Source organism: Rhodnius prolixus, unplaced genomic scaffold, assembly GCF_049639745.1.
Source record: "Rhodnius prolixus isolate KJV_2025 unplaced genomic scaffold, Rpr scaffold_35, whole genome shotgun sequence".
Taxonomy (NCBI): Eukaryota; Metazoa; Arthropoda; class Insecta; order Hemiptera; family Reduviidae; genus Rhodnius; species Rhodnius prolixus.
The window spans coordinates 871,787-887,192 of NW_027411629.1; the positions used below are offsets into that span (position 1 = coordinate 871,787).

Here is a 15,406-nt window from a genome sequence, read left to right on the forward strand (position 1 = left end):
CTGCAAGAAGCTCCTGGGAAGAGAAAAAAATCTTACTATTACTGCTATATTATTAATTTTTAAATTGAGATGAACGCAAAAACAACACTTATTAACGCCCTAAAATCGATTAATACATGAATTAGTTTCTAACAAAAGTTGAGATGACTTCACAAGAGTAGACAGTACATCCAACATCCTTATCTTCATGTTAAACTGCCACGATCACTTACGTACAAACATAATTTTACTTACGCAAACGTTCTGTTAGCATCAATTCCAAATGTAGGTGACGGGAAATAAACTAATGTCTCTGGATCGCCGGCATGCGACTCCCAAATATGTGTGTATGTACCATTAGTTTCTTCATCGAAAGTTGCCATTTTTTGTAAGACCTGGGCAAAAGAATTAAAGTTGAGTTCAACGAAATAAAAAACTTACAATCGAGTGCCAGTAGTTTGCCTACCTTGGCGTATGTGAGCTCATTGCCCGCCTGCATTGTATAAAATGCTTTGTCTATCCCAGAAATACCAACGTACGCACCAGGCTCTCCATAAATAGCGATTTCCACTTTCTTGCCGGTGCGAGCTTTCCAATTGTTGATGAATAATGTGAACTGGAACAAGTAAAAACATACCATTAGAGAAGCTATCACTAGCAATTTGCAAACCTTCGGATCTTGTGATTTTGGGATCTGATAGAAGTGTGCTATGGTCCAACATGACCAATGTTTTAAAGCAAGCTACCACTTGATGGGTTTAGGGCTAAAGTCATGTTTAACCGTGCTCATTTACGGTTTTGAGAGCTGGACTGTGACCTTGATCTTCTTTGCACTAAGCAAAAAGTGCACCTCAACAATCTACCTGATTCTGGCGCTATCAGGTAGCTCCCAGTAATTTAAAGTAAACCTTTAAAGAGTGTAGTAATAAGCCAAACTTCAAAATAAATACCCATGAACCTAGCTAAAGTTCACTCACATTGTTCCTTGAAATGCCATTGACCGGAAATGTAAGACTGTCCGCAACAATATCGCCATAGCGGCCTACATTGTATACAAGAATGGTGGCAGCCGGAGCCATTTCTGCTGACAGTGTAACTGCGAACGTGCGTATGTTGTTTTTCATGATCTCCTGTGCAGTGTGCAGAATAATACCCTTGGACATGACGATGTAGTTGAAGGATTCCATGAAGAAATTGCTCTGCACGTGCAGTATAATATACTCGCCCACCTGTAACATTGTTTACAATTCCTAAGTATTTCGTCACTGAATCGAGCGATAGTAAATCTAGCAGCAAACCATGTCAACTGGCATAGGTTCAATCAGGCTCATACTAATTGTACTATCTACTAAGTAAAATCCTTAAATAACATTTGTTATACAATTTTGCCCAAACAATACATGGGAAGACAAGCTGTCTTTACAAACAAATAAAGTTGCACTTACCATTGAGTCTTTAGTTGAGGTGCTCACTTTAATGTGTTTGTGGCTAGGCGAGTAGTGCGCGTGCAACGTCAGCTCTGTCTGCGCTCGGTCCCCGATACTGTCACGAAAACTGGCCGAAATTTTCATTGTGTCAATATCATTCAATACGTCATTAGCGTTCTCTTCTTGCAGCGCTGAAACATTTCACACATCTCTCATGAGGCCATGTCTCTTCACGAAATCTCTGAAGGTGGGTGAAAACTTTTAATCGGTAAGATTTAAAGGGAAAAAAATTGTTAAAACGGATAAAATTATGAATATTATCTAGAACTCTGCGTCCAACCCAACACCTGAACTCCTTAACAAAAACTTACAGTTTAAAATGTTAAGTATAAGGGTTGATTAAACGCCAAAAGGTACACAAATCAGCAAGCACCCAACATTTCATTAATTCTTCATTAATATTTAAGTAATTTTACTGCATTAATATTAATTAATATTGTTTAGAATTTATTAGATGTCACAGACCCTTATGCTGGCGACTACAAAATATATGTTCAAGTAGCACTGTAGATTGACTGTAATATCTAGTTATTTATAATAATCAAACTGTTAATTACAGGTTAAAATTACAGGTAATAATTATCTGGCTTTATCGCAAATAATATAGTTTTATTCAATTACATTCTCAATCTAGGTAATTCATCCCACAATGTTGTATATATGTAATATAAAATAAATAAGATATGCATATTTTTAGGACAGCTAATTATTCCAGTATTTTACTATAAGTAAAATTAGGGTGACTAAATTAAATTACAATTGAGAAATCAATAATTGTTGAATAATCTACTTGTTATAACTGTTTGTTATTTGTGCTCACGAATATTTCGGTAAGACGAATTCAAGACAGTAGCCGACTCTAACTTTATTATTATAAATGTTTTATTGGAAAATAATGTTTACATGTTTTGTTTTTTTTTTCTTCATACATTTGGCGCCTTGATCAAATGACCGTCAGGCGAGTTCCATACTTTATATAATTCAAATTAAACAATTATTTCCATAAACATACAAAATCAATTATTTTCACTTTATTAATTGTTTGGTAATTATATTATATTATGCCCACACAGGCTTTTACAACCCAAAAAAAAACAATCAAAGAAACTTAATAAACAAACTCCTCCATTACATGCATAAATATACTTGTGAACAAATAATTTCATTGCATTTCCTCCGGACAACTATTGTTAGAAAGTGATCCTAGAATTAATAGCGGGCAATACAATTCTTTCTAGAGGGTAATTTCACTGATCTTCCCTTGTCTAAATTTATATGCGTGCTTTATAAATGATGCGAGCACAGACCAGTTTTTACCATTGACTAATTCTAAACATTGTTCGTTTGAAATGATCACATCCCCAAAGTATTGCTGCCTATACTCCGCCAACCCAGCGCATTCTGTTAAAAAATGGTGTAGCTCCTCAGTGGTACACATATAGCACAATGGGCAGTAAACGGACGATTCGGAAACCCAAGGTTTATAACTTAAATTTAACATGTCCGACCTAACTTTGATTATCCATGTGCAATTTTGGAAACTTTGTGTATTCAAATAACGATTTTTCAAACTGAAATTTAGAAAATTATAGAGGGGGTGGTATGTGCTGTTTGTGGCTCTAGACAGTAACCGGCTCATTTCATTTTCCGCCATCTTTTTAAATAATTCATCAGAAATTTTCGCCCCTGACTTTTGTCCATGTCGAATCTCCATAGCAAATCATACTTTCTTGTTGTTTCGAACCATGTCCCAGCCCAACTAATTCTTTTATTTAATATTTTATTCGCCACAAATTTCGGCAGTCTATCCTCACCCATATCACACAAAACCTTTTTGATGTACCTGAGGTGTAACCGAAGCGTATATAAGTACATGCTTTGCAGACCAGACTCCAACAACAGAAAATAACCCGGGGTATTTTGTGGAAGGCCAAACACCTTTTTAAGGAAAAAATATTGCACTTTTTCCAACTCTTCGTATTGTTGCCATCCCCAGCTTTGCGCACCATAGCATAAAATGGCTCGCGATGTTGCATGGAATAATTTCAGTTTAGTGGAGAAGCTAATGTCTTTGTCGGAAAAGAGAACACTACCTACCGAGTTCAGAGCTAATTTCGCTTTGCTGGCTTTCCAGATTATATACCTGTTTATATTTAAGGTCGAAGTGAACTTCACGCCAAGATACTCATACTCGTTAACGTTTTCAATCAATTGACCACGGAAGTACCACTTTTCCTTGTTGGACAGTTTCCCAGCATTTGGCTTAAAAATTACCATTTTTGACTTTTTCAAATTGATGTTGAGACATCACTTGGTACAATAGCCCTCCAAGTTATGAATCATTCGTCTCATGGTAATTATATTATCTGATAAAATGACGACGTCATCCGCAAAGGCTAATAATTTAATTTTCTTTCCATCAAGGTTAATACCCCCATCAAGTTCATCGTAAAGATCGTTCAAGTATAGACAAAACAATATTGGGCTAATCGAACAACCCTGTTTAAGCCCCATGGAAACCCCGAACTCACTCGTTATACCATTATGTGTCCACACAGAAGCGGATGTATCATTATATAAACCCTTCATTAGTTAACATTTTAGTAGAAATTCCATAATTGCACAGCTTGTAGAAGAGTGAACGTCTGCTCACGCAATCGAATGCGGCTTGGATGTCAACAAAAAAAACATAAACTTTTTTACTAGTGCCGCCTCTAGCCCAAACCAATTGTATAATATTGTAAAGTGTAAAAATTTGATCTGTGGTGGAATATCCGGCGCGAAAACCCGCTTGGAATTCATGCAAAACACCCTCTGAGTTAATCCAATCCACGAGTCTATTTTGGAGAATGCCAGAGAATAGTTTAGCGATAGTGTCGATAAAGGATAAACCTCTATAATTCTGTAATGAATGAGAGTCTCCTTTCTTGTGGATAGGGAATATAATTGCATAGCCAAAACTTCTTGGAATAACTCCACTCTCATATATAACGTTAAAAACGTTCAAAATTTTTAACAGAAATTCTGCCGGAGCGTACTTGTAAAATTCAAACGGAACCCTGTCTTTTCCGGGAGCTTTATTTGATTTGGCTTTTATTATTACTTTATTTAATTCGTCAAGCGTAATTTTCTTATCTAATTCAAAATTATTTATAAGCGGTTCAGCGTAAGATAAGACAGAATTGCTCGTTAACGGGTTTAATAATGACTGAAAATATTCTATTGATTCAGAAGAATTGCAGTTAGGAGCAAGAAATTTGTTTTTATGTTTAAGCGTATTGAGTAAAGACCAGAACTGTTTACTATTATTGGCATGTTTTAAAGAAAGTATTGTATTGTCATAGTGCACTTTGCGCTTCAGCTCGCATGTATGTTTGTACAATCTGTTCGCCTTTAGATAAAGTTCTTTTATGAAAGTTGAATTAGATTTACGAAACAGATTTAATAATTTAAACGCTCTTTTTCTTAATTTATGACATTTAAAATCAAACCAGACACTTTTATATTTATATTTTGTATTACTAACTTTATGATATCCTAATTCGGCTGCTCTTTTAACATCTAATATTATTTCATTTACCAATTTCTGTGGGTTACCGGAAGAGTAATTTTTGTGGGCTATTGCAAGTTTTAACCTCTCTTTATAATATTTTTTGTCTCTATTAGTAAAAATTAATTTGGGTAGCAACGGTATTATGTAATTATTAATAATATCTGGCTTCTCATCGAAAATTAAAGTTAATACTATGGGCATGTGATCAGAATATGTCTCAGTTAAAACTTTGAAACTGTTTATACAATTGAGCAGATGATAAGGTACACAACACAGATCAATGACTGAGGTGCCCATTGGACCAACAAATGTAAATTCGCCCTCGCTATCCTCTCCAGTTCTACCATTTATGATACATAAATTATTATCATCACAGAAATTCAGAAATTGTTTACCCTCATGATTTGACACTCTATCTCTCGATTTCCTTACTGCACTAATTTCTGTAATCTCAATTTCATCAGGCGTTACTTGTAGATCGGAAATTCGAGCGTTACAATCACCTATCACAATACAATTGCGCATGTTATTTTGTACAAAGAAATCACACAATCCAGCAAACTCTCTTGACCAGGAAGTGCAACTAAGGTAGACTGGCAATAGACAGATCATTTGTTTGCCTTTATTTATTTTTAGACAAAGTTTATCATTTAACATTTCAATTTGAACAAAATTAGCTAATTTTATATGATACGCTATCAACATTCCACCCTTTGCACGGCCAAATTTACTATTTTCTTTTTTTGCTTTAACCCAAAATAATTTATAATTCGGAAAAATACTATCATACACACTTAAATCACCCTCCACTATAAACGTTTCACTCAAACAAAATATATCGTAACTGTTAATTAAATACAAAAGATCTTTATCATATTTTTTCCTGTTTAACCCTTTCACATTGTAATATAAAATTTTAATCTGTACTTTACTGTTTAATATTTTATTTGCATTCGTTGAGTCCGATGTTGAAGTCCTTGTCGTGGTCCAATGCTCCTCGCCTGTTCGACACCATCAAGAATTATTATGATTGCCTTGTGATGAGCTTTGTGGGCCCATGGAGTTATTAATATTGCTACTACTTTTAGCCTCATCGGCGAAATCATGCCCAGTTAACTGTTTCAGCGCTAATAAACCATTCTTGCCGTCAGTTGTTAACAACCCAGTTCCATCGCTCCATTTAAACTTTTCCGATTTGCCGTTACACATTACAGTCATAATATCGGAATTCAGACGTATACGCACATCGGGTAGAGTTTGTATAATTTCTCTCCTGTACGACAGCAATTTCTTTCTTCTCTCTCTGGTTTGGAACCCAAAATCTTGTTAAATATTTATACCTGTATCTTTAGTTTTCCTAATCTTCGACATAATCAGTGATACTTCCTTGTTGGATGCACATTCCACAAAAACTACATTCTGTTCTATCTCAGACTTGCCTCTTCCAATTGGAAAAGCTCGCACTATATTTATTTCGTCTTTTAACTCTAAAATATTCTTACAAATATCTTTGACATTCTTCTCGTAGTCACTGCTAGTCGGCACTCCTCTAAAAATCAAATTATTTCGTCTCGTCCTATTGTCCAAATCTTCCAATTTCTGTTTTAGCTGCCTATTCTCTTCTTTTAATTCCTTGATTTCTTCTTCCATACTCGACATGGCTGAAAGTGCTTTCTCTACCTTTTCATCGAGTTTATTAAGATCTTCTTTTGTAGCTACTCTATCCATCTGGTCTTTCATGGATTTCATCATCGTTTTCATTTCATTTAACCAGCTTGGCAAAATGTTCTCACCTAAACCTTCCATTTTACTATTATCGGCACGTGAAATTTTGTTGCTTTCAGCTTCAGGAGAACTTCGCCTTCTCTTTGGAGTTCTCGTATTAGATAGGAATTCGTCAAGAGTGCATTGACTCATTAAATAATAAACTAATAGGCTGATTGCTGAAATTTGATAAATCGTATATTACGTACCCTATTATTGTAATCCGTGCATGTAGCAGTTAGCCAAACCGTCGATACACTTATATCCCCACCACACTGTTCATGTATCTATCTACCTTCACTTATAAACTTTGATAAGTGAAATAAAATTGAATTTTTATATTTTTATAATAGTTTCGGTGCACAAAAATTCACCAAATTTAGGTATAATGGACACTAGACAATAGCCCACAATATTACACAATTAATTTTTAATAAACTTTTATGGAAATCACTAAAAATAATCCACAAACCTAGAGCGACTTGAAACACATCTGTACTCTGCTGTGACCAGCATGGAACTCCCGACTCTAACTTTGTCTTTTTCTACTTTAACATGCATGTACGTATATGTGATTTATCATAATTATAACAAAAAAATATTATAAATGAAGTGGCCAGCATAAGGGTCTGTGACATCTAATAAATTCTAAAAAATATTTAGTTTTAATACTATTCTTTACTGCTCTGCTTTTAAAGCGCTAATATTTTCACATTTTATTTAGTATTGCGTGAATCCTTCCCTTTCTTCAATGATTGTCCGCCCAGTTTTGGGTCATAAGTGCAACCCATAAACGAAAACCATGGCAATCTCTAACACGAACGCTCAAACCGTCTATCTATCCCAATAGAAGAACCAACTAAAAAAGTACTGATTACCTAGAGCTTCGCGAAGATCTATCTTCAGTTCCCAAATGCCCTCATATTCCGCGGACATTCTCAAGGTGCTCCAGTCGAGTGAACGATGGCCTCTCGATCTCATACCAACATCGGCCAGAACTTCCATCGTCCCTTGTTGTAGCAAGTTGCGAGGTAGCGGAGAACCGTCATGATAAGAAGCTGCTATCTGATCAAAAATTGTTCTGTTTTTTAATAAACAAAAATTCAATATTTTATAAAACAAATATGAAAGTGCCAGTACTAAGAACATCAAATCAATACTTTAACCCACTGAGGTCAGAACAAGAAGAGCACTCAGAAATGAGTCTATTATGTATGTTTTTGTAATTACATAAATATAAACCGGGTCTAATATTGTTTCCTTATGAAATCAAATATACCTTACAAGAAAGAAGAGCTAAGAGCGCGTTCTGATAAATTTATTCACGGATGGATCATTGCAAGCTAATCGTATCACTCTGGTGCAGCGTTTTTTCTTGTGTATCGCATTGTCAACTAGAAGATAAGAATCTGCACAGACAGAGCAACAACTGCACTTGAAGACATTACGGTCTGAATGTTGCCATTCTAGAAGAATTAACTGTTATTGCTAGTACCACACTAAAGAAATCGTGAATCAAAAACATTACTTTTTTGGCATAATCTATCAGGAGTTGCTGAAATTACAGTGTTCAGTGACTGCGAAATGACTTGAAAGCCGACGAGCTAGCTAATTCCGCCCACAATTAATAAAACCAAAAAGCAAGCGGGACATGTTCCTTAATCTGAGCCACACTGCTTCCAACGCAAAAAGATTATGAAAACAAATGAACAGTAAGAAATGAGGTTTGAAAAGTGCAGTGCAATCGTGACTAGTGTTCGGTTAATGGCAGGCCACCAATATTACAGATCGCCTGAATCGAATTGGAAATACTTATAGATAAGTAGGCCCTTTATTCAGTTTGCAGGTTATTTCTGAAACAGACCACGATGATTTAGGCTTCCAAACTTAGCAGATAATGTCAAAATGGTTATCAATTGGACGGTAGCAAAAAAAAATCTGACGCCATTAAAATCGGTGTCGGTAAAAAAAAAAACGAGCATAAATGTAGCCTTTAAAAATTGTTATTCTTCTCAGTTGTTCGCGACTTCAAGGCTGCAAGAAAAGCTGAACTTTCTGTAAGTCTAATTAGAATTGTGGTGGTAGACCGGTAGGGACAGTGAGTACTGGTGAGGCCTCTAGTACTGATAACACGCACGGGAGGCACGTCTCTCAAACTATTAACAGCAACACTTACATAAACGGTGAACGGCATTGCTGGCTTGAAGATCTGCGGCGACCCTCCTAAGAAATTAATCCTAACCGAAGAATTGAACACTCTTGCAGTTGAGTACGCTTCAATCACTTCATCTAGAAATCTCTCACCAACTGTGGCAGTCACCTGCACCTCCATACCTTCCAAACTTGGCACATATCTCTCAAGTTCTTGAATTGGATATCGAAATTCATAGACTCCATTAAACTGTATAAAACAGACAAATATATATACATATGTTTTGGATATAATCAATGTATATATATCAGAAGTTTCTGCTACGACGGGTATTCTAGAAATGTGTCTCTTCTTTAGCTCGAGTATTGATCGAGTTTTCATTTACAGCTCTTAATAAACAATAAGTATAAAAAGTAATAAATCTTTTAATACATCTAGTAATTCTAAGGGTTCCTGAGTGTTGGTCAACAGTACAAAGGCAGCAATTGGTTCGAGATTTTTTCAAATTAAATTCTCAACACAAGTATGAAAAATCAAATGCTTGAAGATGGATCAAAATCCTGAAGCTGACAAAAATCAGCGGCATTATCCAGCATTGAACGAACCTTCAATTAATTATCCACTGCTGCTTTTGCACCATTTTTCATGACTCAAGATCCATGAAAGAAGATTTTCAGTTCACATTTGGCCCTATTATCCACGACACCGCATTTTTCTGAAGTTGAAGTTGAATGATTCATAATCCAGGATTCTGGATTGCGTGGGTCTGCCACAAAGAGTCATTTTAATGGCATGGGATATTATAGCACAATCTATTTGATATATCTACACATATTAACATCAATTCAACTTACAAATCTCAAATGTGGGATTGAGTTGGTACTGTAGTACTCTGAAGTTGGCAGCCAAAACGGAAATGCCTCGTCCTACACAGAAATTTCAAAATATGCTTGAAGTTTAATTGATTATTTTCAATCAAATTATATTATTATATTTCTTTTGCAGAATTGTAGTAATGTGGCAGTTATTAAATAAAAAGTACTTCTACTTGCTTTGTCTAGTAAAACATTGAGATTTATTCGAATTTTGTTGTTCTTTTCTTAACTGATTATTTTTTATTCATTTTGGCCTTATGTTCTTAGCAAACAGTTAAGTTGTATGCCTTTTTCAGAGGCTCTGTTAAAATATGAAATATGTTATGTTGAAGTTTAGATGAAGATGTAGTACATTTGGTTGCAAGTTAATTATATCGGTTCTAAAATTAACTGAGTAATAATATTTATAGGACAAGGATATACCAACTTTTTAATACATGAAAATCTATTTTTATTTAAATAGATACATAATGTTATTCATTTGCTAAATACGTGAGGTAGCGTTTTTTTTTTATATATAGTCAAGATCTTATTGATTTGAGTGCAACGAGTGTGTCATTGAACGTGAATATAAAAAGTACTTTACTCAAAAATTAAATGATAAATTTTATCTGCAACCGCGTTAAATTGGCCATTTACTTATATGTAGAGTAAACACATTAAAAGGTGGGAGAACTGATTATTTACTTCAGTAGTAATCGGGATAATTTTGCACTAACAAGCAATTTAATGAAATTTTTAAAATACTTAGTCATTCAATAACTTTATGTACTTTAAACTGTAAAAACTAAAACCTGTAGAATGCTAGCTGTAAAAGCCATTTACTTGTTGAAACATAATTCTGATTAAAAAGAACAACTGAGTAAGCAATTTTAACTACTTAAAAAATACCTTTTTTATGTAACTTTTACCTCCCAGTTTATATTTATAATTCTTTTTTCAAAAACCTATATTTCGTGAGTAGATAGATATTGGGATAGAAATCATTAATAAAAAGGTTGAAATCCATTTGTTAAATAAAGTAACAGCTGCTTTTCTTCTTTCATTTGAAATAGAACGTTCAACTTTAGACATATTGACAAACACAACTATTTCAAGACCTATAATCAAAAAAACAGACTTAAAACTATACAAACAAAAAAAAAGTTAAAAAAGTTAAACAGAAACAAGGTAAAACCATACATTCAGGATAAATTTCAGACTCTAGGACCTGCACTGGAGTATAATACAAGCCTTTTCTTTACTTGACTCACTGGGTATTAAACAAAAGAATTATGATTCATGAAATATAGACTTACAAAGTTGAAATATTTCTCAACGAGAGTAGTTTCCCGGTAGCGGTCATCGGGCTGGTAACGATTGATAGGTTTAATAGAGGCTCGTAGCGTGAGATTACCGTGGACGGGAGCGCCGCTTGTGTAGTTCGCCATTACTACGCCAGTGAGGTACTTCTCGTTGGTGAAGAAGAAAGCCGGCATGGTGACGTTGACCTACGCCACAAATACTTTAGATACAACATCCTGTAATTAATAACTACAGTAATAGTCAATCATTACAGCTATTTACCTCAAATCTGGTCTGGTAGTACTCCTCCACAACAAAGGAATATTCTTCAATCTGACCTTGTGCAATCACTTGTATAGTCCACTCACCAAATTTGGGTTGATCAGACAGTTGATAATTTTGACTTACCGTGCCTAGATTAGACTGCAACAAAGAGCAAAAGCTACAACCCTGTCTGCAGGGGCAGGCTGAAAGACTAGCACCTTGCCTCAACAAATCAAACCCTTGTAATCTGAAAGCTCCCACATCTCTAACTTATTTTAGTGCTTTTCATGCTAACACAGAAAAAGCTGGCAATTTTCTTCATCAGGGCGAGATCTGGAGGAGACAGATGAGATAAGTATGTCATTCACAGCCAGTTTTACAGCCCTTCGAACTGACAGAACCCCTAGAAAGCCTCTTACCTGCTTGGAGAGCCAGCGTCTCATGATGTACCTGTTGGGGTCCAACATAAAGATGTCCACTGTGTTGTCAAACGCTTTCAGTTCCGTATTAATAGGAATGGCTCGGAAATTCACTACAAAAAATAATTACATTTGATTTAAATGAACTCAAATGTGTTGGGAATGGTGAAATTTTCATCAATACGAATAAGACGATGTTGCCAGAAAAAAGTAAGTGTCTTTATTTATTTCATTACATATTTAAAAATATAATACAAAAACCCAGCATGCAAAAAAGATAAAAAAAGTGGCATAGAATAATTTGCCACTAGGTAACAGTGCTGTAACCTTCCTCTATTAGGAACTAGAGTGGTAGAGGGGGGTAGAGAGATGTGTTCCTGACAAAGGAAAATTTCTGTTTTCTTTAAGACAGAAGCGTTTTTATGTAAACATCAAACGTCACAGCATAAATTTGTGAGGAATCTGCGGCTGTTATACGAATACATGTACAGTTTTAAGTCACCAGGTATAGATCACCATATCAAAACAAACCCACTAATGAAGACGTTTGGAAATTATATAAAAACTTTTTTTAAGACCTACACTTTTCAAACCAAGATACTATATATAATGGCGTTTCTTGGTTTCCAATATCGGCCCATTATCTGGAGAAAACGTTCAGGTTGCAATGAAACATTATAGCAGCTCCACTTAAAAACAAATGTGTAACAAGCCAACTTACCTGTTTCACCCTGAATGTAAATAGGTTTGTCCGTCTGGATGAAGATTGTCATAGATCTTTGGCTGAACGTTAGCTTTGTTTCGTTGACAAATGCTGAACCGCCGAATGTAGCGAAGTGCATGCCTTCAACGCGTAATTTGTAGTCACCCTTAACACTGGTTGTTGGCACCTAAACGTTTAAAAATAAGTCGTTATTTCAATTACATATAAAACTATTGCGTGCTAAAGAACTTTAAGTGATTACCCGAATCATAAGTGACTCGGTAAGTCCATTTTTGACAGGTTGTGAAGCAGCTCCAACTTCAACGCCATTTCTTTGGATTGACGCCCGTACAGTAAGTGGGTACTTACTCTGCAGCACTGTAACGGCCACTTTGTAGACCTGGCCGGGTCGCACCATACGACTAGCCACAATAAAGTAGCTCCTGCAACAGTCCAGACATTACTCTAGCAGCGCATACACTTTGTAACCCCAACTCTACCACCACAAACCAACGACCTCGTTATGCCTTAATGTTGAACAACTTTTTTTTGTATGTTTGAGGGGTGCGTATGTGTTTGGATGAGAGAGGGTGAATTGTTTAGGTGAGTTTGCAAAGTACTATGGTATAAACAAGATTGTTGCATACCACGACACATACTTGTGAGGTAGCGCATGTGAAGCTAAAAAGCCGGGGCTAAAAGCAGGAGGAAAGGAATTCATCAGGGACGTTTTCAGGGCTAGGTGTCGCAGGAAGATGTATGCACATGACAGAGAGAGATTGGACAGATTTCTGAAAAATTGAATCTCTACTCCACGAAAAAAAAGAAGTAAAAATAAAGGAGAAAACAGGATTAACGGGGGTTAGCTAAAGGAGGAATACAGCATTTTAACTCTACCCACTTCTAAAAGAAGAACTAAAACATTACTTACGCTTCGTTTATAATCACATTGTTCTCTAATGAGTTGATAGTCCATGAGGAAGTCTGCTGCTTCGGGTTCACCCACACCCTGTTCGGCTCGTCGCCCGCGTTCGGGTCTTGACTGCTAACTACCTCCAACATCCCAATCACAAACCATGACCAAAATCTGAAACAGAAAACAAAAAGGAGTCGGGTCTCCATATATGAAAAACCACCCTTTTCTGTTAAACTTAATTTTTCCAGATAATTGGTTAAATTAATAGACTACAAGTCTGTGCATTTTTTTCTTGATTACCAACACTTACTATTAGCTACACCTTTCACTTTCAGATTATGCTTAGCTAATAAAGAGATCTATTTAATTTAAAAAATGGCACAGTAATTTTGGAAATTCAGCAGGAATTGCGATTACAAGTGCAAAAACAATATAAGTTGAAGTCAAATTCTCTAATCGTTGATGAATAAATCTTTGATTATGGATGAAAATTAGAAGCCGGCCAGAAAAAGGAAAAACATGCAATAATCGATAATATAACATGGTTGAATAAACAATAAAATAATAAAATCGCTAATATATATACTTATGTACCCAACCAGGCTATATCAAACTTACTATCAACATTATTGATGGTTACGAAAACTAGGTTTTCACTCAGTAATATTTCTAAAACTAATATAAACTCATAAATATTCTGACAATTACCAGAGGATACTGACAAATTGGAATAATATAGATTATGCACAGTCCGCTTACCGTACCCCGGAAACTCAGTACCAAGCAGATCACCCACCCCTCCAATCAGCCGTTGTCGCTTCGGCAGTTTTTCACTATGTACTATTGAAAAAATTGTATAAACCTAAAAAACATCTTATTTCACTTCAATATTTTAGTCAATATCAAAAAATATCGCTTATAATATTGGCCATATATGATTCAATTAAGATTTATTGCGTTAAGATGACCGAAACTAATTTCGTTTTAGATGTAATTCAGAATGTAAATGAGTTATAAAGAGGAGTCAGGAACCACAGTAGCTATCAACCTAGGGGCAGGAAAGATGTAAGTTTGCATTACGGCAAGAGGTAGCAGTTCTGATTTCGAATTGTAAACTCTAGCTCTAAATTCGGCCACTAATCTAGCTATTTTTCCAACCTTTAAATGAGAGAAAACTATCAAGCAGATTGTGGCGGATAGTGCAAAACAAAGACGCCAAAGCTAATTTTGGTTTGTAAAAACAGCTAAGGGTACCCGGATAGCAGAAAACTAACGAATTGGCTTCAACCTACTACAAGCCACCTTCCATAGAACCTGTTTATAAAAACTAACTCTTTTAATTGTTGAAAAGAGGTATCAATTACTAGTAGTTTTTTTAACAAATTGGGTGCAGCCGCAACATTAGATTTTATTTGTTAAAACCATTGTAATATAATATGTCATACAAAAAAAGAATAAATATTAACATTTTCTTAGGTGACATTATTAAAGTAGGATTTCTTTAAAAAAAAAAAGCTACTTAAACGTCTAAACAAACCAAATTCTAGGAACAAGAGTTACAAAATTTAGAAATACTACGATTTAGTTTTATTTACATGTTTAAACCAAACAACTAGTAAACAAAAATATGTTATTTTAGTGAATGACTAAAAAAGTTATGTAGATAAATAATGGAAGTTACGCCCTTCACTAACCTGATAGGAAGCATGTTTTATGTAAGCAAGCAAATTGCACTCGATCACTGCACATTTACTGGCTCTCCTATCACTTTGTACATGGAGATGACGTTACAGAAACTGAGAAATAAATTTCAAAATAAAATTAAAAAACTGAAAATACGAGCGACTAACGCATGTCAAAGGGAAAACAAACAAGACAGCCTAAGCTGTACACACCCTGACCTTTGTTGCCACCTAGCGGCCCGCCGCAAAACGGCTTTGTCATACTTCTCCATTTTACCGCTGAATTTGAAATCTAGTGTGAACACTCTTCACATACTTCCTTACCCAT

At 35.3% G+C, this 15,406-nt stretch overlaps 1 protein-coding gene across 1 annotated transcript in view; it reads right to left on the reverse strand.

The window, feature by feature from the left end:
* The window catches only part of Mcr (macroglobulin complement-related), a 32,317-nt gene extending 16,911 nt beyond the window's left edge, over positions 1-15,406 (reverse strand). Inside the window, exons 1-14 of the mRNA XM_074139510.1 lie at positions 15,091-15,406; positions 13,412-13,567; positions 12,743-12,923; positions 12,499-12,667; positions 11,778-11,890; positions 11,377-11,517; positions 11,109-11,300; positions 9,790-9,861; positions 8,960-9,184; positions 7,662-7,848; positions 1,425-1,597; positions 957-1,208; positions 446-595; positions 235-374 (exon numbers count right to left, since the gene is read on the reverse strand). Of these exons, the coding sequence (XP_073995611.1) occupies positions 235-374; positions 446-595; positions 957-1,208; positions 1,425-1,597; positions 7,662-7,848; positions 8,960-9,184; positions 9,790-9,861; positions 11,109-11,300; positions 11,377-11,517; positions 11,778-11,890; positions 12,499-12,667; positions 12,743-12,923; positions 13,412-13,567; positions 15,091-15,104 (2,165 nt within the window). The 5' untranslated portion in view covers positions 15,105-15,406. The remainder of the gene's footprint in view (positions 1-234; positions 375-445; positions 596-956; positions 1,209-1,424; positions 1,598-7,661; positions 7,849-8,959; positions 9,185-9,789; positions 9,862-11,108; positions 11,301-11,376; positions 11,518-11,777; positions 11,891-12,498; positions 12,668-12,742; positions 12,924-13,411; positions 13,568-15,090) is intronic.